The 20,928-nt window shown below is 37.9% G+C and overlaps 1 protein-coding gene across 4 annotated transcripts; it reads right to left on the bottom strand.

Moving 5' to 3' along the window:
* Positions 1–271: 271 nt before the first annotated feature.
* Positions 272–19,952, bottom strand: LOC116300809 (uncharacterized). 4 transcript variants are annotated; one of them, XM_089028908.1, is made up of 26 exons: positions 19,769–19,952; positions 18,629–18,701; positions 17,440–17,552; positions 15,852–16,173; positions 14,308–14,400; positions 12,739–12,798; positions 12,330–12,611; positions 12,122–12,234; positions 11,196–11,254; positions 10,648–10,817; positions 9,909–10,208; positions 9,232–9,510; positions 8,316–8,425; positions 7,860–7,918; positions 7,226–7,410; positions 5,902–6,189; positions 5,348–5,505; positions 4,768–5,002; positions 3,761–3,871; positions 2,934–3,106; positions 2,271–2,393; positions 1,810–1,880; positions 1,617–1,657; positions 1,124–1,220; positions 931–1,030; positions 272–594 (listed from the first exon to the last, which is right to left on the bottom strand). In XM_089028908.1, exons 2-26 carry the CDS (start codon positions 18,672–18,674, stop codon positions 514–516), a joined length of 3,669 nt encoding a protein of 1,222 aa, XP_088885034.1. In that variant the 5' UTR covers positions 18,675–18,701; positions 19,769–19,952; the 3' UTR covers positions 272–513. The 4 variants fall into 4 exon arrangements, with proteins under 4 accessions (XP_088885034.1, XP_088885035.1, XP_088885036.1 ...); XM_089028909.1 differs by having other exon boundaries at positions 12,739–12,795; XM_089028910.1 differs by having other exon boundaries at positions 14,308–14,397.
* Positions 19,953–20,928: the final 976 nt, after the last annotated feature.

Below are 20,928 nucleotides of genomic sequence, written 5' to 3'. Positions count from 1 at the left end.
TAAAGATAGACATGGTTTTAGCCGAGCCGGGCTTCATTATCATTCTTTCCACCCGCAGTATACAATAAAACCAATATTGACATGTTTAGCGAGCGATGGGGGTGGGGTAACAACAGGAGTCACACAAATTTAAAATTCTTAAAAGGGGTGGGCTGTCTTATAGTAAATTTCTCTTGCATGTGGTCTCTGCCTCAATTAAAAATAATATTTATCCCAGGTCCCTTATTTCCCGCTAATTACGCTATCCCGCGGCAAATATGAACGAAAGATCGTGCGAGACGTTTTCTTTTACTATGCACCGACGACGTTTATATAATAAACAATTGTTTTAAAAAGGCGCTCTGATCAGATACAGAGCAATATGGTCATCGTTGGTCTCTCTCGCAGCCGACTATATAGCAGTCATCCTGAATTACGGTCGGCGCCAGATCCTCCCGAAATTTATAACCGACACATGGCGGATGAGCCCTATTAAGGTTTCATTCATTCACGTGACAGCAGCAATATTTATCTCTAGTGAGTGTGTTCACTGATCAAGTTGCCATATAGTGTTGACGCAGTTGATACTTTCCAAGAGGAGTTTGCAACATCATCCTAAGGAAATCAAAATTTTATCACTAACGTTAATAAAGTTTACTGAAACATTTCATAGTGAACATCTTTCGAAATCCCTAATGACTTGTACTGAATTTTTGGAAATCCTATAATCGGAAGTAGTTAAAAGGCTTTTCTTCTAGATATTTACGAATGACTTCGCGTCCGGAATAGGAAAGAATTGACCTCAAAGTGGATGATAACTAGTAGAGAACTAGTGTAGACTGCGTCGGTGTTTCTAAATAAAACAGTAGGAATTTATCCATATGTTCCTACTGACCTCAAAGTGGTTTACTCAGTGAACTGTACGAAGACTTTAGTTAAATGAACACTCACCTCGGAATGGGAGAGGAGTTCTTCCATGTTGTCACAAATCTTATCAAAAGTGGGTCTTTTGTTGGGATCCATTTGCCAACAATTCAGCATAACGTCATAACTGTTACAAAAAGGATCACGATTTACTAACACAGTTCCACTGCAAAAAAATCAAGTGAAATGTGGTTCACAGTTCATTTATCCATCTACTTACACGCCCTGTATGCATCGGCCTGGTCTTGCCAGTCTCTGGCCTTTCTTTAAGTAGTCAATCAGTTCACGCATCCGGAGACCTACATAGGGAAGTTTGCCTGCAAATATAACCAAATACCAAATAGGCTACACTAAAGGAAAGTGGCTGGAGGAGAAGAAAGGAAAAAAATGGCTTGGCTGGATATCAAAGGAGGAGTAGGGGTAGTGCACTCGCATCCTCAACTCTGGGGTCTCGTGTTTGATTTTCAGACTTGGCATCTTAAGGATTGTGAGATGGTTTGCTAGATTTTTCTCTTAGGGTTTTTCCAATTCGATTTGTGAATTATTAACCGTGCCTTGACTTTAATCAGCAGAGGCTAGCTATTTCAGGACGTCGTCGGCAAAGGAAAGAGGTGCCGGAATGGGCCAATAAAATGAATAATGCTAAACTATCGGACCCAGTGAATGGAATTTCGATCTGCTAGTAATATAATGAAATGAAAAAAATATGTTACCTCCAGATTCAATCTCCCAAAGTACAACCCCATAAGACCATCTATATAAAAGAAGAAGAAAAAAAATAAAAAAATCGATTGCAAAAAGACTGCATGATGTTATGTTTTTTCATTAGGAAATAAAAATAAATAACATCTTTATTTTTGTCTGAAAAGTATTTATGACTGATGTTTTAATGCACAGGACACTTACACGTCGCCTTTTATAGTGAACATCATTTGCTCTGTTGCTTCAGGTGACATCCATCGGATTGGGAGTTTGCCCTGGAAATTGTTAAGGAATTAACTAATGTACAAGAACTCTCGACAATAAAGTAATGGGTGGCATGGGTGGGGTAGTGGTTTACCGCTCACTTCTCACCACTGTGGGTTCGAGCCCTGGCTCAGACTGGATCATATGTGAGGTGAGTTTTCTTGTTGTGTTGTTCTCTCCCTTGCCACGAGGGTTTTCTCCGGGATCTCCGGTTTCCTCCCTAGCTCCGTAAAAAGCAACATGTGAGTTGAGTGTTGTATGTTGTAAATATAGAATGTAGTGGTAGTGCGTGCGGAGGGAATGAACCTCACGGAAGAGCCCCGCATGGGGAGTGGTGGTTGTAAAATATAATACATAATAATTCAATTTAAGGTTAGCTTTTTTGGAATATCGTTTGTTACCTTCGATTGTTTTTCGTAGAATCCACGCTCGTACACATCACGAGACATCCCGAAATCCGCAATCTTTGCTCTGTGGTCAGCGGTGAGTAGAACATTTCTTGCAGCAAGATCGCGATGAACGCACTGAGTAAAAGAATAGCGTGGTCGTCGAATATAATATATACAGGTAATTGTCAAGCGGCCTTTATACAGAGGTTATACGCAAATCAACAGCATTTGAAATAAAGCTGAAGGGGCATGAGGAAGTTGCCCAGGACCGGGTTCGGTTATCTAAACTACTTTTCTAATGAGGAATGAGGAATGAGGAATGAGGAATGAGGAATGAGGAATGAGGAATGAGGAATGAGGAATGAGGAATGAGGAATGAGGAATGAGGAATGAGGAATGAGGAATGAGGAATGAGGAATGAGGAATGAGGAATGAGGAATGAGGAATGAGGAATGAGGAATGAGGAATGAGGAATGAGGAATGAGGAATGAGGAATGAGGAATGAGGAATGAGGAATGAGGAATGAGGAATGAGGAATGAGGAATGAGGAAGGAGGAAGGAGGAAGGAGGAAGGAGGAAGGAGGAAGGAGGAAGGAGGAATGAGGAATGAGGAAGAGGGAAGGAGGAATGAAAAATTTGGAAAGCAGCCAAGAGTTAACTAGAAGGATATCTCACCTTGACATGTGCCAGGTGTTGCATCCCCTTAGCAATGTCCAATCCGATTCCTAACTTTTTTTGGTCAGACAAGGAAGACGCTTCATTTCCATCACCCACGGTCATCACATAAGTTTTGATGTAACTCAAAAGACTGCCTCCCTCAGCAAACTCTAACGCGATCAACAATGGTCCTTCGAAACGTGAAAAAAGAATGGAAATAATTTTAGCATCAAAAAATCCAAAAAAGTTAAATACTGGACTTTTTAGAGGGTTTTGACGGCATCTAGGTGTCAATATGCAATTGCACTTTTTCTTGATGGTTGAACTGAACGTCAAAATTTAGCTTTTAAATCTAAATATGATCATGGAATGAGTGCCACAGGTTTGATAGCCACTGGCTATTGTAAGCGTTCCCTTCGTAAAACAAGGATAATCTTTTCCGCGACAGACTGCTAAGCAACCAGTTTCCAATGACAAATATACAGCTATTTCAAAAAAGGTTTGAAGTGGCGAACGGCGAATAGGGATCAGTGATTGGCGATTGCACGAACGAAAAGAGCTGTGGTCATACTATCAAGGAAGCATAAACCGACTACTAATCGCATGAACTAGAGATCTAAAGCCTTCGCTGGGTGCAGGCATTGATTAGGTATTTAAGAAATGATTATAAATTCTCATTCTATGTCTGAAACTTTGTTTTTGCAGGAATGAAAGAAATGAGATTCCTAATACCCCACCGTTTATTTCGATCCTGCAAACGCAATACACAGACCGCCATTCGCCCCTTCGACCTTTTTTAAAATAGCTGTGTGCTGTGAAAAGTGATCATTAATGTTCACTGTTACCGTCATGGGTACATGCACCAATGAGGTTCACCAGATTAGCATGGGTGCCAACACCAGCCATGATTTCCAGCTCATTCATTAAATCACGTGCTTCTTCTTCACCAGCTGATTCTGAAATATCAATGACAATAAAAGGATTTCCAAAACTAGAACAAATATGGTTCATTCATGATTCTCTTGAGTATTATTTCGCTATCAAAAGAATAAGATCATTCCCAAGAGATTATCTACGTATTTCAGATCTATAAAAAGCCGTGTCTTAAGATAACGCTTATATAGAGCAGTTTTCTTATGACTGAAAAGCAAACGGCACGAACATGGTTGTGACGCGACAAGAGATACGCCAGACCAATCACATTACTCGAGAATTTAATTACTCTCCATCCAATCAAATACCCGAAACGCACGGTACAATCACATTGCGCGAAAAAAAAAGCCAATTGAAATATTAGAAAACATCACGGTCACGGCACGGCACGCTTACGACACTGAGCTTTTCACAGACATGCAAAAACTACTATATGTAATTCCCTTGAGTATTATTTTGTTCTTTTATAGGGACTAAATAAATTAAATGAATTTCACCCAAAATTTGTCAAATGAAAATATATAAGAAATTATATGCCAGTTTCAATTGTACCATGCACATCACTCAAGCATGCAGACACGTGCATAAAGTGAATGCTTATCAGAGGCCAGGGGGCGTCTTTCCCTAAAAATCGTCAGGCAAAATTCCAATTCAACCTGAGAGTTAGCTGTGCCCTGACTCTGATCACCACAATAGTTGTTTTTGGTTTTGGTTTTGTTTTGGCTTTGTTTTTGGTTTTGTTAATTTCGTTAATTCGTCAAAAAAATTATCGGAGATGCTATTTTCTGTACGTGCTTTCAAGGTGTCTGCAAAGTAAGTGTGAGAAAAATCCGGCACCATGCTAAGTAGCTTCCTCCCAAATCAACCACTGCTTATCTGAGCACGTGTGCAATGCCTTTATGAAGTATCTAAGCCTTACTCTTTAGCATCTTGACCGCACACGTCAGTGATCCATTTTCCTGCTCTAAAACTCCTTTCCTAACTAATCCAAACTGACCAGCACCGAGGGTGTCGCCAAGAATTAGTATTTCTCGCGGGATTTCCAACCATTTACCCGGCATCAGCTCGAGGGAATCAACGTCCACGGAAGAAAGGGCACTAAAGGCGTCGTTACGGTAGGAGTGGGCGGTTATGTTTTTAGGATCTTCATTGCACTAAATAAGATATGGAAGTGAAAGACAAATTAATGGTATTATTTGCATATACCCAGGTGAAATCAAGAAAAGATTGATTATTCCCATCACTAATATTAAACTTTCACTCAACCTAATAGCTCATTAAAAATATGATAGAGGCAATTGAACTGGAATTTTATAGATGATTGTCAGAAAAGTCTTATGGTTCTTATCTCATTAATTTCTAATGGTCAAATACTCCATCCCTAAAGCTGAGGGTTGTTCTCATATATTGATTATGTTCCATGATGAATGAGGGATCTGCCTTAAGGCGTTTTTCATGTTTATGTCAACAAGACAACTCCAGACTCCAGGTTTTCCTACCGGGATGGGTGCTCTTCTCTGGTCAGTTCTGTTGCCATTGGCATCATGTCGATGATCTATTTGCTTTTTTCTGTAGTGGTACACCAAGAAGGCCAAAATCCCGAGAACCAGGAGCAGAGCGAGTCCTACCCACAACCATGTGAGATTTAATTGGAGCTCTGAAATAAGATGTGAACATTCTTATCATGAATTTAAAACAGTCTCAGTCTCAAAAGTCATTTTGTAATGGGGAGAAAAAGTAAATAGAAACATAAATTAGTCCCTTTAACTTTGGATGTAGTATTTTCCCATCTTTCTCTATGTGCCATTTTCAATTCTTATGAAGGATCTCTTTAATTGCCAGCAACACTTTAGAATATATATATTTACGTAGACAATAGTACAACATACAATTCGATTCACCAATGATTTGAAAAGGGTCTATTGCATTTAGACAATATATTTTCTATTAGTGTCTTTCGGATATCCATTTGCGCATCGATCAGGATACAGGTCACCTTTTGATTCAAATATAATATATCTAAATATCTAAATATTAAATCTAATACGTGCACCTTTTGTTTTGAATTCCTCAATATCACTGTCCAACCCTTTACCACCGTCACCTCTAGCAAACACCTTCACAGTATAGCGTGTGTCGTCTTCAAGTTCCTCTATTCTCGAATCCAACTGAATATGCTGTGTTGTGACTTTCTCTTGCCATGCTTGTCCAAACTTCTTCAGTGCGATGGTGTAGCTGTGGATAGAAAATACGTCTGCATCTTCGGGTTGCAGCCATTTCAGATGCGCCAAAGTTTCGTGTATTTCTGTTAAAGTCAGGTTAAGAGGAGAGGGAGGCGGAGCTACAAGAAACAAGAAAACCGATGTTGAAAAAAACATGTTGCTTCTATGATGTGTAATTGTCAGATCTAAAGTAAAATATCTGGGAATGGAGTGGAATGAAGAGACGGTGTGTGGGCTTACAGTATCACAATGTTATCAAAATTTGAGTGTCTCTCTTGATTTGTGGGTACGTTCTTTTAAAATTTGCTTCCATGTTACGTAATGCTCAATCAATGTCAAATTTCCAGGAATCGAGAGCAATACTTGGGATCGGGATTTGAGTCTCTCGATCTCCTGAATGAATGCCGTTATACGCAATATATGGTAAATGAATGTCCGGCAAATTCGCAGGAATCGAGGGGAATCAAGGTCACATTGTAGTGCACTTGCCTATCATAAGATTACACTGTGAACAGAATTTGAGTCTCTTTTGTTGATTAATAACCAGCCACGCCCCAATTCTATTGTTTTATGTAGGTTTTGAAACCCAGAGTAAGACCTACATTCTTAAAGCAGGGGAGAGCGGGGCTGAATTCAAAACCCGGGCCAGGTTTTGAATTTGAAATTCAAGACCTGTCCCATTAAAACAATAGAATTGGGGCATGGCTGGTTATTAAACCAGTTCAAAACTACGGGCTCGGACTTTCATTGAAATTCAAGACCTCGGGCGGCGCCCTCGGTCTTGAATTTCAATGAAAGCCCTCGCCCTATATTTTGAACCTTTATTTACAGGGTTCTTCTAAAGCTTCTCTGACAAGTAATGGTCAATCAATTTCAAGAATGTTCGAGAATCGAGAGGAAATCGAAAGACATCACATGTGGAGCACTCGCCTTTATTAATTCGAGTCTTCCCCTCGATTCGAGGGTCATGGCTGAAAAGCCCTGTCAAAGGGAGCCTCAATAAAGTATGTATGTATGTATGTACGTTTCTTTGAGGTTTTCCTTTTAGTATTTCTCAGCTGTATGTTCCTTCCTTACCCTGACCTAGGTTACCCGAAATGTTGTACCAAAGTTCAATGAAATGGGGATGCTTTTTTCCCCATTAAATCAACTTACCATCTGAAGTGATGGAGTTCTTTTTAATGAACAACCCTCCACCAATATTACCATCTGACGTTTGGACTTTCTTGATGATTCTAGTTGTCACATCCACTTTTGTTCTGGTTGGTTTGCCTAGCTGTTCTGCTTCTCCGACCTTGACTTCTACGATGACTCGAAATCTTACCTTCACGCTGCCATTTCTGAGGAACAAACGATTGAGAAAAGTAAGAAAACGCAAACCTTTGGAAATAAATCCTGCAAAATTTTTGGACTGTATATTATTCTGTTTTTCAATTTTACCTTTCAAATTAACATTATTTTTGGTAGCGCTTAATTTAGTGGGGGGGGGGGGGGGGGGGGAGGGGGGGGGGGGGGAGGGGGGGAACTCACACTTACCAAACACAAATCTTAAATTAATATATTCAATATTACGTAAACTCTACTCTCTTCAGCTCTCAATCAATTCAAATTTAGTTTGTCACTTTTTCTATTGTGTTATTAAGAGATAACCGAATGATTGATTGCTGACGCTATTGTAAAACCAATTTCCAACATGCAGTTAAGCTTTAGTCTTGTGATACTGAAAATCGCATATTTGAAATTCTAATTTATGCCACTGCTTTTGGTTAATTAGTGAATAAATACTTACACGAATCCAATGACTTCTATTCCAACAAAACCGGGCATATTTACAAAGAATTTAGATAGCTGTTAAAAATGAACAATAGAAAAACAAAAATGAATGAATGAAATGAAAAGGACGGAAGGGTGGAAGTAATGTCTTATACTAGAAGATGTATTTTTTTGTCTGCAACGGGATACTTTTTTTTATCTGGATGAATGGATGAATAGATCCCTCCCCTAAGAGGCACTATCTTTTTTATGAACCATCATCAACACTAATTGCCAATCACTTATCTTTGTGCAATAACCCCTTTGGCAACTGTCAATATATAGCTGTTGCCGCCTCCTGTTGTGTAAAATGTGATTCACCTAAATCTTCCGATCCTCGCTCTCTTGTCCCCGAAGACGACAAATAACGACTAATGCCATGCAAATGCAAATGGTCTCTCTCAGTCTATATATAAATAGTTGCATCGTATACCTCATCTTCAAACTTAGTTTTCAATCTCTTGTATTTAGGTGTCTTCTCATTTCTCAAATCTTCTGAAAAAGTCTCATTAAGCGTTGCATTCAGCTTTACTTCAACAGGAACTGAAGACAAAACGAGTAAAGTGATGTTAAAAATTGGTGGGGATCTTAATAAGCAATAATCATACACAATTCAATAATGTGATTAGAGTCTTGCAATTCATTCCGTGACAGTTTCCACAGTTTCAAAACTCAACTCCACTCCCCGCACATCAAAGAAGGGGAATTTAAAACATTAGTAATAGACCAGTTTCGAATTCCAAATTACCGCTGTGTTCCTTGATTACAGACTCATTTGCACAGGGTTAGCCTCGTATCAGTGTCTAAGTATTCACAAATACAAGCTACAGAAAGTAAAGAATGCACAACTTCAACGATACGAACATTTTGAAACTCGACGGACCTTGACTGGAACACGTGAATATTCTGCACAAACTCGAGGCTAACCCTGTGCAAATGAGTCTGTAATCAAGAAACACAGCGGTACTGATTTGGAATTCGAAACGGGTCTATTGAGGATAAGTTCAGTGCTCTAGCGTAAATACCTGGAAGTTACATACTTGGAAATTAGAAGGAGGGAAAGAAGGACTGGACTGTTATCAGTCTACAAATTAAAAGCCTCACATTTCTTTCTCATACGCCACCTTTTAATTTCTAAACTTTCAGGTATTTACGCTAGAGTACTGGTCGTATCCTCATTTACTAATGTAAGCATGTTGTTTCAAGTGCAGGATTTTATGACTACAGGAATGTAGTAGGCATGTAGTAGGCATGTTCATGATAGTTATGGCCGTTTCTATGGCTTATTGTATAGGGTCTATTTTACTCGTTTTTTCGATCAACCATTTGGGGCTTTTACTGTAACTGACCTATGACAATCAGTGTGACATTGCCTTCCCCAACAGCATCCTTCATGGACGTCCTACACTTATAGATTCCTGCGTTTTCCTCTTTTACATTTTTGAAGGTCATGTATATGCTTTTGGTCTTCAATGTTTCATTTCGATACACCTCTGCTGTTGGCGGACGTTCGGAAGTCCACTCGACTTTCTCAGGTCTTTTTTCACTTGAACCAATACAGAAGATAACGGCGGTTTCGCCCTTTTTAAATGTGAACTCTTGTCCATCATTGGCAATGACTGGAATATCTTAAATAAAGAGAAATGTAGAATGCGCACCAAAGAATCAAGCAATCAATCAATCTCTGAACCAGACCACCAAAGAACCCACCAACCCACCAACCCACCAACCCACCAACCCACCAACCCACCAACCCACCAACCCACCAACCCACCAACCCACCAACCCACCAACCCACCAACCCACCAACCCACCAACCCACCAACCCACCAACCCACCAACCCCCTGAACAAGCAAACCAAGCGATTATCGAATTAATCAACTAATGCGATAGGTGCTTATATGATTATTTCCATGATCTTCGCGGGTTTCTTTCCAACGATTTGACCCATAGCGGTGCCTTGCCACTGAAGACATAATGGCAGAAGCATAAATATGTCCTCAGTTCCGTTAGCAAACTACTTACCACTTAATGTTGTAACACTGAAGTTGGACGGAGTACCCTGCCCAATAGAATTCTGCGAATACAGTTGAAAATCATATTTCGTATTCTTTTCCAGATTTTCGATTTTCCGAACCACAAGTATTGCGGACCCTATTTTTGAAGCCATTATCATTTTGAAGGCTGACTCTCTGCTATTCTTGTACTTGAGGATATACTTTTTTATCTGAAATGATTCCCCATTGACTGGCGGCTCCCACTGTAGTTCGATGAACATTGTTCCTTTATTAATGGCTTTGATGTTTGTTGGTGGAGGAGGCTTTGCTGCGAGAAACATTCAAGAAAAATGTGTTAACAGATATAGGCATAGTCCTGGTTGTAGGTCTTTCCAGAGGACTTGGAGTCGTTCATAAAGGCAACATGTGCTTAGAGATGGGAGAAGGCGTATACCAGCTCCTATCTAACCATTCCCGTTTTCAGCATCAGCTTTTTTTGGTGCTCCTCTGATCCGTTCTTGCATAGGTTTAAAGGGGGCCGACCCCAGTGGAATTTGACTTTATGAAATTAAGATTTTCAAATTCCCACCCTCGGACAATTGTTGAACACCAAATTTCCACCCTTACTACATGTTTATTGCATTTTCCGGCTTTTTTAAGGTGGCAGCCACGTCAAGTTCCCCTATCATGGGGGCATAAAATATATTCAATTCACATGGGATCCTCGACCCCCAACCCTCTGGGGCTTAAGAGTGATAGGTTCACACCTTTAAGGAAGAGTGAATCGAGGCTGACTGAATAATTTCCAAAGCTCCCTTTTTTCACTTGTTCTATCATAATAGTGTTGACTTCTTTGACAAGATCTGGTGGGTTGTCCTGGGGTGTCGATAAAACCCGCGATATGGAAATGAGGAATTCAACGACGGTGCTTCCATTTCTAAACAGAAATAAAATTAAATTAAATAATAAAAAAAATTTAAAAAAAAAAAATAGAATGATGATACATCTAGCTCACTTGCTTTTACTATAGCCCACCAAATCGTTTGTGCTTCCATAATAGTAATATATCCTCTGCACGCTCCGGCCACTAACAAAGGTCAAGAGACGAGATGGCATATTGCCTATTACCATCAATGTTTCCATGACACCCTATGTCTAAAACTCAAGGCACGCAGAAATCCAATAATCAAAACCATATCCAATACTCAATTTACCATATCTAACTTTACTCAGAACCATACCCATTGAGGATGTTGAGTTTTAAAGGTCTTTAACTACATATCGAATATTAGAAAATGTTTAGTTTTATTCTTACTTGAATTTATAAACTTCGATTCTCTTTGACCCGTCAGTGGAGTTGAATACATAAGCTACCTGCAGGAATTAATAAAAAGATAAAGTAGTTTAAGTTATTTTGCAAAAGCATTAGACGAGCAATGTCTCTGCTACAAGTCAAGTCAATTATAGTACAAGTCAAGGTGATGACTATGATATAGTGACTATGGTAGTCAAATGACATCCGATAAGTTAGCTATTATTAGATGATGATGATGATGATGATAATGATGATGATAATTAGCAATTATTCGCCGAAGGCGAAGTGAATATCGTGGAATATTTACCGAGACACGAGTCTTCATATTCACTGAGCCTGAGGCGAATAATTGTTTTAGCATATACCAACTCGTGTACAGAGTAACTTATTTTTATATACAATAATTCTATAAAAACAAGCAAACAGAAGCTTGCAGTTTGCGTGACAAATTCACGCAAAACTTTTAGCAAAACTTTTAGCAAAACTGTTAGCAACACTTTTAGGCCATACTTCGTTGCCTTTTTAGTAATGATAGGAATGGCATTTACTTTCATTTTTTCAATTTCCTCATCGGAAATTATAGCAAAACGATTGCCAGCAGATGCCATTTTGTTGCCGACTCAATATTCCGAGATTCAGAGGCGAATATCGTATAATATTCACCTCCAATTAATCAATACCTGACTTACAAACGAGACTAAGGTGAGTCAGTGGCCGTAAAAACAGCGAGGTATGCATTGAATGCAAAACTAGTGTGTTAAGCGCGTTTAGACCTTTCAATTTCTTTTTAAAAACTCAAATTTTTCTTTGTTTATTATGAACTGGACTTTTGCTATTTTTCTTGGGCATTTATGGACTCAAATTAACACATAAACAAAAAATAAAGCTACGTATTTTCGTGTGATTGTGTTTTTGATTGAACTTACCTGCTGTTTGAACTCCTCTGCTAATGCCTTGTATCTGGGAGAAGATGAGTTTAACAAGTCTGAATGAAATTCTTTGTGCTTCAGACTCATTTCCATTTCGACCTTTTTAGATACTTTTAATAACAAGAAAGTATAATTTCAGCGTTGAATGCTGGAGCACAGCACAGAGAAGTGAAATCATTATAGGCAAGTGGGAATACTATCTAACCTTGTACTTCAAGCTTTAAACTTCTTTTCATCAATCCAATACTTGAACTTACATCACATGCGTACAAACCAGCATCTTTTGTTGTAACACCCTTGATTGTCAGCACCAGTGCTTTGGTGTAGTTCGAACCGCCTTGTGAATAGTCAAGATTAAATGTTTTGTCGTTCTTGGACAAGGACATTACGATATCGGAAGCTGTTCCCAAAACGGCGCAAAACAGTTGAACAGTGCCTCCAAGACTGACGCGTTTGATTGGGACAAAATGCAGAAAATGTAAAAACACTGTAAAATAATTTTGAAAAGTAAAAAAAAGACAATTTAATCTCGGAATGAGGACTACCGGTTAGGTCTTAAAACATGCAAGAATGATCAATTATCAGCGTCTATTTATAAAAGAATATGCTTCTACCTGAAGTAACTGTAGTTGGTTCTGAAGTAACTGTAGTTGACTCCGAAGCATTCGTTACTGCTTTCGTTGAGTTAGCGAATGAAGAGAGGAAGAAAGAAAAAAGAAAAACATGAATGGGAACGAAAAGCGACTATATGTTAACCAATGGTGTAATAAGTTTAATATTCCTTTTGCAACAAACAGTCACGTGCTGATATATGATTTTGATAACGAATCAATTCAGCTCAAAGTCCCTTGCTGAATGATAAACAAACTTTTAACTGCTTCATCTTGAAATCCAAAGCATCTTATGCGGGAAAAAAGTATTTTAGAAAAGATTTTGGATTCGACATTAGCAATCAGGCAAAAAATCTTTAAATAATGAAAGTCCTTTTTTTTTTTTTTTTTTTTTTTTTTTTTTTTTTTTTTTGCCATCCAGTAACAATCACGTGTCAATCTATTGCAAAAGGCCTATTGCTTAGACGTACGCAGGTCATTAGTGTTGTGATCGACACGAGTGAAAAACGTCTGCGCATGCTCTGAATCCGTATGCAAATTAGTCAAAACATATGTAAATTTGGCTTTCAAACATGCCTGTTAATTTGACTTCACAAAATGCCAAAACTTAGCGTCCATGCTTGAAACTTCTTTCATATCTTTTTCTTTTTAGTATACTTGGAGGAAAAAAAGATTTATTTCCTTTATTTATTTCCAAGCTCTTCAGAATTCTTAGAAAACGTGCTAACGTGTTTTTCTCTAGTGTCGTTGTGATCTGGTTATTACCTAGTTAAAATAATATATTTTTCATTCAAATTATTGACAAAACAATTAATTAGAAAATTTTAACTACTAAGGGAGTTCACCATAAACCAATAAAATAAGAGCTAGCTGATTTTTTTTGTAAAAAAGGGGGAATGTCTGCATAATCCACAATCCTGTAAATTCGAGCACAATCCGTATCCCTATGTTGTCATTAACGAATAGATCCGCAACCCGACTGGTCTACGAGTCAATAGCCCCTAATGGGCTATTGAGTGATTGATAGACTATGAGGGTGACAGGTAATTGCTTGAGCATTAACCTACTTATTTGGTCAAAATAATGGATAAGGACATCGTTGATGTCGCTTATACAGCTCACCCCTACTATTTCTTTACCCCGAAATACGTTTGTTTAAAAATTGGAGTCAAACTATTGATTAGTTACCAGGGTTCGTGCTGAGGTATCCACTTAAAATTCAAGGACTATTCAAGGAGTATACAAGGACCCAAAAATGAAATTTCAAGGAGTATGTTCAGCTAAATATGCCAAGGTTTTACACGATGGTTGCGGATGGCCGACTTTCAGATTTTCCAGTCTTTCTGGCTAGATCTATTTCAGAACCATGCAAGTAATTATCAAAGCAAAAATTCAAGGAGTTTTCAAGGAGTTTCGCTAAAATCATAAAATTCAAGAGTTTTTCAAGTGCCCTTGAAAACGTGAATTAAATTCAAGGAGTTTTCAAGGAGTTTAAGGAGTAGCACGAACCCTGATTACAGTTACATAGGCTTTTACTAGTTGGAGCTACAGTAAGTTAGGAAATAATGTTACCTGTTGAGTAATTTGTAACTGGAGATACTGGTGACGGTGACGGTGGCGGTGTCGAGCATGAAGGTAAAAATGGTGACGGAGAAGGTGAGGCTGCTTGAGTTATTGGAAAATAATTAAAAAAATGAATTAAAGAACAACTACGACCAACAAACAAACGTTATAACTGTTATAATCATCCTTATAAGTTGCTGTTTATTGCTAAGGAAAAAAAACCTGGCCATCTACAATACCATAGTCAATGTCATTCTTTAAATACCGCTGTGTTTTACGACTACAAACGCATTTGTACAGGATTAGCCTCGTTTAAAAAGCAAATCATTTGCCAAAGTCAACTGCAATGTAAAGAATGTGCAATAATAATAATAATAATAATAATAATAATAATAATAATAATAATAATAATAATGATGATGATGATAATAAACTAGCTAGTCAAGCTTTTTCCTAGGGCCTCAAACTTCACTCCACACTTATAACTTGTTCAATACTTGTTTGCTAACTCTCACTCGTTCTCTCGTCCACTCGGTTCACTCCTTCACACATAACGCACTCACCTGTACTTAACTAGTTCCAGTGCTTCGATATCTAGTACTTTTCTTAGTGCTCTAGCTGTTCCTAACAAACCTGCTTTCTGTAACACATGCACTAGCACATTCAACCCAATACTTTCACTAAATGTGCACTGATAACTATAGGTGTTACATTAACTCTCTTTATCATTATTATCTTCGTTTATTTAAACTTTCAGTATGTGTAATACTTAACAAGAATAAAGCAGAACTTTTATAGTTCTAGGCTATATCCTTAGTGTGTCACTATTATTATTATTATTATTATTATTATTATTATTATTATTATTATCAGCAGTAAACGCGTTTGAATACTAATTAGATCAGCTAGATAGGGCGAAATTTCGTAACCTATAGCTTGACAGCTAGACTAATAATACAATCACTTAAAACCAATCATAGGGGGGGGGGGGGAATATATATGTAGCTATATATAGCTACAGTCTATTATTATTATTATTATTATTATTATTATTATTATTATTATTATTATTATTATTATTTTGGAACACTCATAAAATTCTGTTGGAAAAAATTCAGCAAAGATTCTATTAATTGGAACACTATAATTGTTTCTATTGTCCATATTGGGACATATATATATATATATATATATCTTTCATTCCCAATTATTAATAATAACATTGACATTACCTGATTCTGTAATAAATTGACATATTTAATCGTTGTATTGGCTTGAAACATTAATTGAATACAACATAATTTTTCTACAATCTCAAATATTAATCTGCACAATGGAAAACCACTTGAGTGATTTTACTAAGATAGAGTGGTTTTCATTAACCCGTGGCATATGAAAAGTGTACTAATTACAGTGTACTAGTCACAAAAAGAAAATAGAAAACAAAGGAATTCGGCGGGATTCGGCGGGATTCCTTTCAATGATAAATATTAAAGAATCGAAGAGGGTTGCGCTCCAATAGAGCAGCCCTGCTTATATAGTATAAAACTCACCGCACACGCCGTTTAACAGGAACGTCCCATTTATTAGATAACAGATAGAATCTTGATAGTTGGTTAGCGATGCGCGGTTTGCCCAGTAAGACCCTTTCAGAGGACTCGTATAGTAATCTGGTCTCAACACGATATCGTTGAATATCACGGCATTTCTAAGACATGACAGCGCAGTAGATTTTTGACTTGAATTCATGTTACCATATATGACTCCAAAGAGTCCTGTAATGGAATATCGGTTTCCAGGGGTTGTTATGGTAACGTTAAGGAGCTTGAGTGTTAAACCTGAACAGGACAGCTGGCCTTTTCCATTATTCAATACCTGTGATTGAAAAATACCAACATAATGATCGGTATGGTAAATGCGAAGTATTTTACCGCCTGAGATAGGTGGCTTAAGACAAAAAACGGGACACAAGTGATCTTACTGTTGATGTTTTTACACTGATGGTTGAAAAAGCCAAAGAAAAGATTTCTCTAGACAAAATGTTTCCTAAACGTTTTAGAAAAGAGATTTAATCGTATACCTATGATGTTAGATCAAAACGCTAAACGCTTGGTGAAGTCTGGTAATGCGTGACGACCGACACTAAAAACGGATGCGAGGGAGACTATGTAGCTCGGGATGCCAAGACGTTTTTTGGAGAATTATCCACCGGAAATGCTGCTGTATTACTGTCCACACCCGGGAGTGGGTACTCTTGCCCGTTTAGGGTAGGGATGCAATGTGCCGCTGAGCCCACTGAACCCTGACCCTGTTCCAGAGTAAAATCGCTGAAATTCATACCATGTTGAAGAGCAAGAGATCGGATTACGCAAAAACGCTAAGTAAACAAACAACCAACAGTTTGCCGTGCTCCCTAGTGAAGATAATGGTTCTTTGGTAAAAACAAAGTACGTACGTATGGGTGGTGGCAGTGTTGAGGAGGGAGGGGGGGGGGGGTATTATAGCAAGGATACGCTTGGTGAGGTCGAAGTGGTTGGCAAATAGGCCTTTCCCGAATTCCCTTGACTGATCACGAAACAATGGTTTCAAGTGGAGGTTGGACTTGATAAATAAAAGAATCAAGTCCAGTCTCGACTTCAAACCATTGTTTGGTGGTCATCCAATCGAATTCGGGAAACCTCTACTGAAGAAAGGCCATGGCTGAAATTACCCTATAATCTTTAATCATTGGGGTGGGACGGGCATTAAGAAAAGGGACAATTGTGGTATTTATAGCTTTTAGACGCCTTTCGTTGAAGGATAAACTTATTGCACACTACTATTATTGTCCAGTTTCATCATGTTATATACTTATTTCAATAAAGTTAGTCACCAAAAACCTAGAAAGCTCTGATCGCTGAGGATCATGGGAAATATTTCATATCCAACAAGTAAAGTTTTTTTGACACAAACTGCAGCAGTTGAGGATACTCAGAGGAGGTGAATTCACGGTAAATGGTAAAAGATCTCGTTCCCATCAACAGTTATCAAGCGATTGAAACATGTAAAATGTATCTACCCATAATCCTTGACGGTCTCACCTTTGTAGCTTTTCAGATATGAATAACTTTATTGAAATAACTGTAATCACATTCTAATTACCTCATTCATAACACTGTTTGCGTCGCTCTGTGTAACGGCGACTTCACAAAGCCCCACTGTGTAATGGATGCTAACACAAGTCTGCCAACAGTCATTTGCCTTGACAATTGCAACTAAAAAAAATCGTTGTAGCTTTAGTTTTGTCTAAATTAACGCGTTTCCAACAGGATATCCAATAATTCACATCAAAACACAGGCTTAGCAAGAGTCCTAGACTTTGGACTTTTTTTGAACAAAAGGAGGTGTTTTCCCCCTCCTCGGAATATTCCTTTCCTTCAGTTTTATTAATTTATTATTGAGATATTAGTATAGGAAATCGCACGATCTTGAGTACAATTTAGAAATTAATAGACACGAGTAATGTTTTGAAAGTTCTTTAATTGCACTCGCCTAAAGGCTCGCCTAAAGGCTCGTGCAATTACAAGAACTTTCAAAACATTACGAGTGTCTGTTAATTCCAAATTGTACGAGAAGATCGTGCGATTTTTTGTTTATAGTTCACTCAACAAAATTTCAGTAAAAAATGCGAAGCGACGCCGTTCATGTTTGTCTATTTGGCGGCCGATTTTCAGTCCATCGCGCAACTGAAATGCATAAAAAAGATTAGTTCTTACGGCTTTAAAATTTTGTTTTTATGTTTTTTAAGTACAAAATGATAGAAAATAATTGTTTTGACATTGTTTTGGCCGTGTTGCCATAGCGACTTAATTCGGTACTCCTACGGAGTACAATTAACGCTATAATTGTACTCCTCTCGACCAATCAGAGTCGAGTAATTTTGTTGAGTGTACTATAAGTACATTTATGACATGGCGGGTTAATATAAGACATTAATAAAACATCTTGTAATCCGATTCGTGTCAGAACAAGTTTAAAGGCATGTTTACTTTTCTACAAGGAAGTATCAATAAAAAACGTATTTTTACTCTATCCTCATAAAAGTATTTGTTTATGTATATTTAGCTATTACATAATGGAATAGCAAACGATGCATGTACAAAGCATTCAGTTACCATGATAGTCACAATGACCTCTTCGACGTTATGCATATAAAAGTGCTCACATCGCTCCTTCAACCATTATCACGTGATAAGCCATTTGCCCTGACTTCATCTTTGTTCTAAACTTATATTTCTCGCATTTTATGGGCAGATTAATAAGAATATTGATTTATCGTCAGCTAACATACCATTTCCTGCAATCAGAAATAGCATGCCTAACCAAATGAAACCCATGTTTCAACTCAACCAAGTGTGTCTCCACTGAAAATAAAATTAAAGATGCACAGTCAAATAAGAGAATTTAAGACAAACTTAATATTGAACTCTATCAATCCGATATTACAGTCCCATGGAACTTGCCTTAGCATGGTGTAGGTCGAGTTTCATATTGGTTTTAAGGAATAGGTGATTGGTCTACAGTGATGATGAACTGAAAAGTCAACAAAGGCCTTTGTGGCGATGAATTAAAGATACACATTTCCTACCAAAGTAGGAAAGGTGTATCACGATGCCTATTGTTATGGAGGAGAACAAAATAATTTTGGAAAAAAAAAAAAAAAAAAAAAAAAAAACGGCGCGCCATAAATCATTCAATTAAATTTTGCTCAAATAATTGTGTTCTGGCGCTATAGTTATTCATTTACCGACGGAGGAACGGACGTCTGTGTAATTTAACCTCCTTAAGGCCGATTTAGATACGATTTTCGCCTACAACTATCGCATACAACACGCTCGCGCCTGTAGGCGAGTTGTAGGCTTGATTTACACGTTACAACTCGAGTTGTAGGATGGGGCGAGCGTGTCGTATACAATAGTTGTAGGCGAAAATCATACCGTCTAAACCGGTCTTTACGGAGGTTTTGTTGCATATGACATCAATGCAAAGGCCTCCGCGAAAGGCCTGCTTCGTTGGTCTATTCAAGGAATTCGAACTATTCAACTAACCTAGGCTTCAGTAGCTAGGACTACAAGTTGTCCTACATGTACGAAAATGTATGTCATCTATGAACTGTTGACATCTATAGAAATACGAACTTTTAGATCTATTGCCATGAACATCACAAGCTAGACGTGCTGTCAAATCCCGTCGTTGTACGCTTGTACCCTAGTTATCGAACAGTAGAATGCTTCGAGAAACGATGATCGTTAACGCCAGCGAACACAATTAAGGAATCGATGAAGTTCTGTTATAAATGGAAACGGCGAGTTGCAGCCTGTAAATAAGTCCAATATTCCTTGCTTGATGTAATATTAAACGCGGTAATAAGTGAGTTCCATGGTGACTGATCTAAGGACGGAAGTAAAGAGTATTTAAAACAAACACTTACCAAGGTCCGTTTTCTCTCTTTGACAAAATTCCAGCACTTTTGGTTTCTAACTACAAACTTGAGCTTTCAAAAATAGATATTTTAAATACAGTTAATCTAAAAATGCTGAACCGAAAGGGTACGAGAAAGGTAAGTACCGTTCCTCGAAAACAGCTAGATCGACTGCCGTAGCGTTTGCTGGGCGTTAGGTTAGGGGTCATGCATTTTTGCATCAGACAATTGGAAAAAGCCGGACATTTTCATGGTATTATGTTTACATTTTCACAAAAGTCTGTCAGCGGAAGACAATTCTTAGTGCTACTCCAATTTTTCAGATCAACAAGACGGCTTAATTTGCCGACTGACCAATCATCAAAGACTGGGGATGAAAGAAAACCAGAAAAAAAGGTTTCTGGAAACCTTCAAACTTTGAGTTGCGACCCAGGCCTTTTTAAGAAATTATGCTTTTTAAAATAATCTTGTTCATGGCTTATCATGCATACTTTCACTTTCTTTGGAATGTATCAAGCCACTTCTTGCTATTTTAACCCTTTTGGCGCTGGAACTAAAATTTGCATTTCAGGTATCGTGGTTGCTACCCTCGGTTAAGTCCATGAGTATATGCCAGTTTATAACAAAAATAACTCTCCAACTCAGTATTTAGTCTGATTTGGAAACCCTAGAGGCAGTAATTATATAACCTTGAGTAGTTCTCCGTGAAAGTAAAGTGATGAAAGTTTCAGGTGCTGGTTCAATACCTACATGCATACAATAAACTGTTCTGGTAGAGTGATATTTACTTTATATCGATATATAAAAACAATAGGCCTTTGCAAACAAACAGTCGCTTGCTGACACATGTCTGACTTTGATAACGAATCAATTCAGCTCAAGGTCCCTTGCGAAAGCCTCTGCTGTATGGCAAACAAACTTTAAACTGCTTTATAGTATCTTGAAATCGAAAGTATCTTATAATGGTATTTTTGAAAAGGTTTTGGATACGACATTAGTAACCAAGCAAAAAATATTTAAATAAAGGAAGCCAAATTTTTTTTTTAAATTTTTTTTTGTTTCGGAAAGTGAGAATATATTGGAGCATATGTTCTATAATTAGACATTGCACATGATCAAAACGAGGCTAGTCGCCCGTAACTCAACAGTACTTACACAGGCCCCTCGGC

This window comes from Actinia tenebrosa, unplaced genomic scaffold (genome assembly GCF_029948245.1).
Source record: "Actinia tenebrosa isolate PJP-AT-01 unplaced genomic scaffold, QUT_ActTen_1.0 PGA_scaffold13__45_contigs__length_12533684, whole genome shotgun sequence".
In the NCBI taxonomy this organism is placed as follows: domain Eukaryota; kingdom Metazoa; phylum Cnidaria; class Anthozoa; order Actiniaria; family Actiniidae; genus Actinia; species Actinia tenebrosa.
Note: the sequence above shows the minus strand (reverse complement) of the source record. Positions and strands in the feature narration are given on the sequence as shown.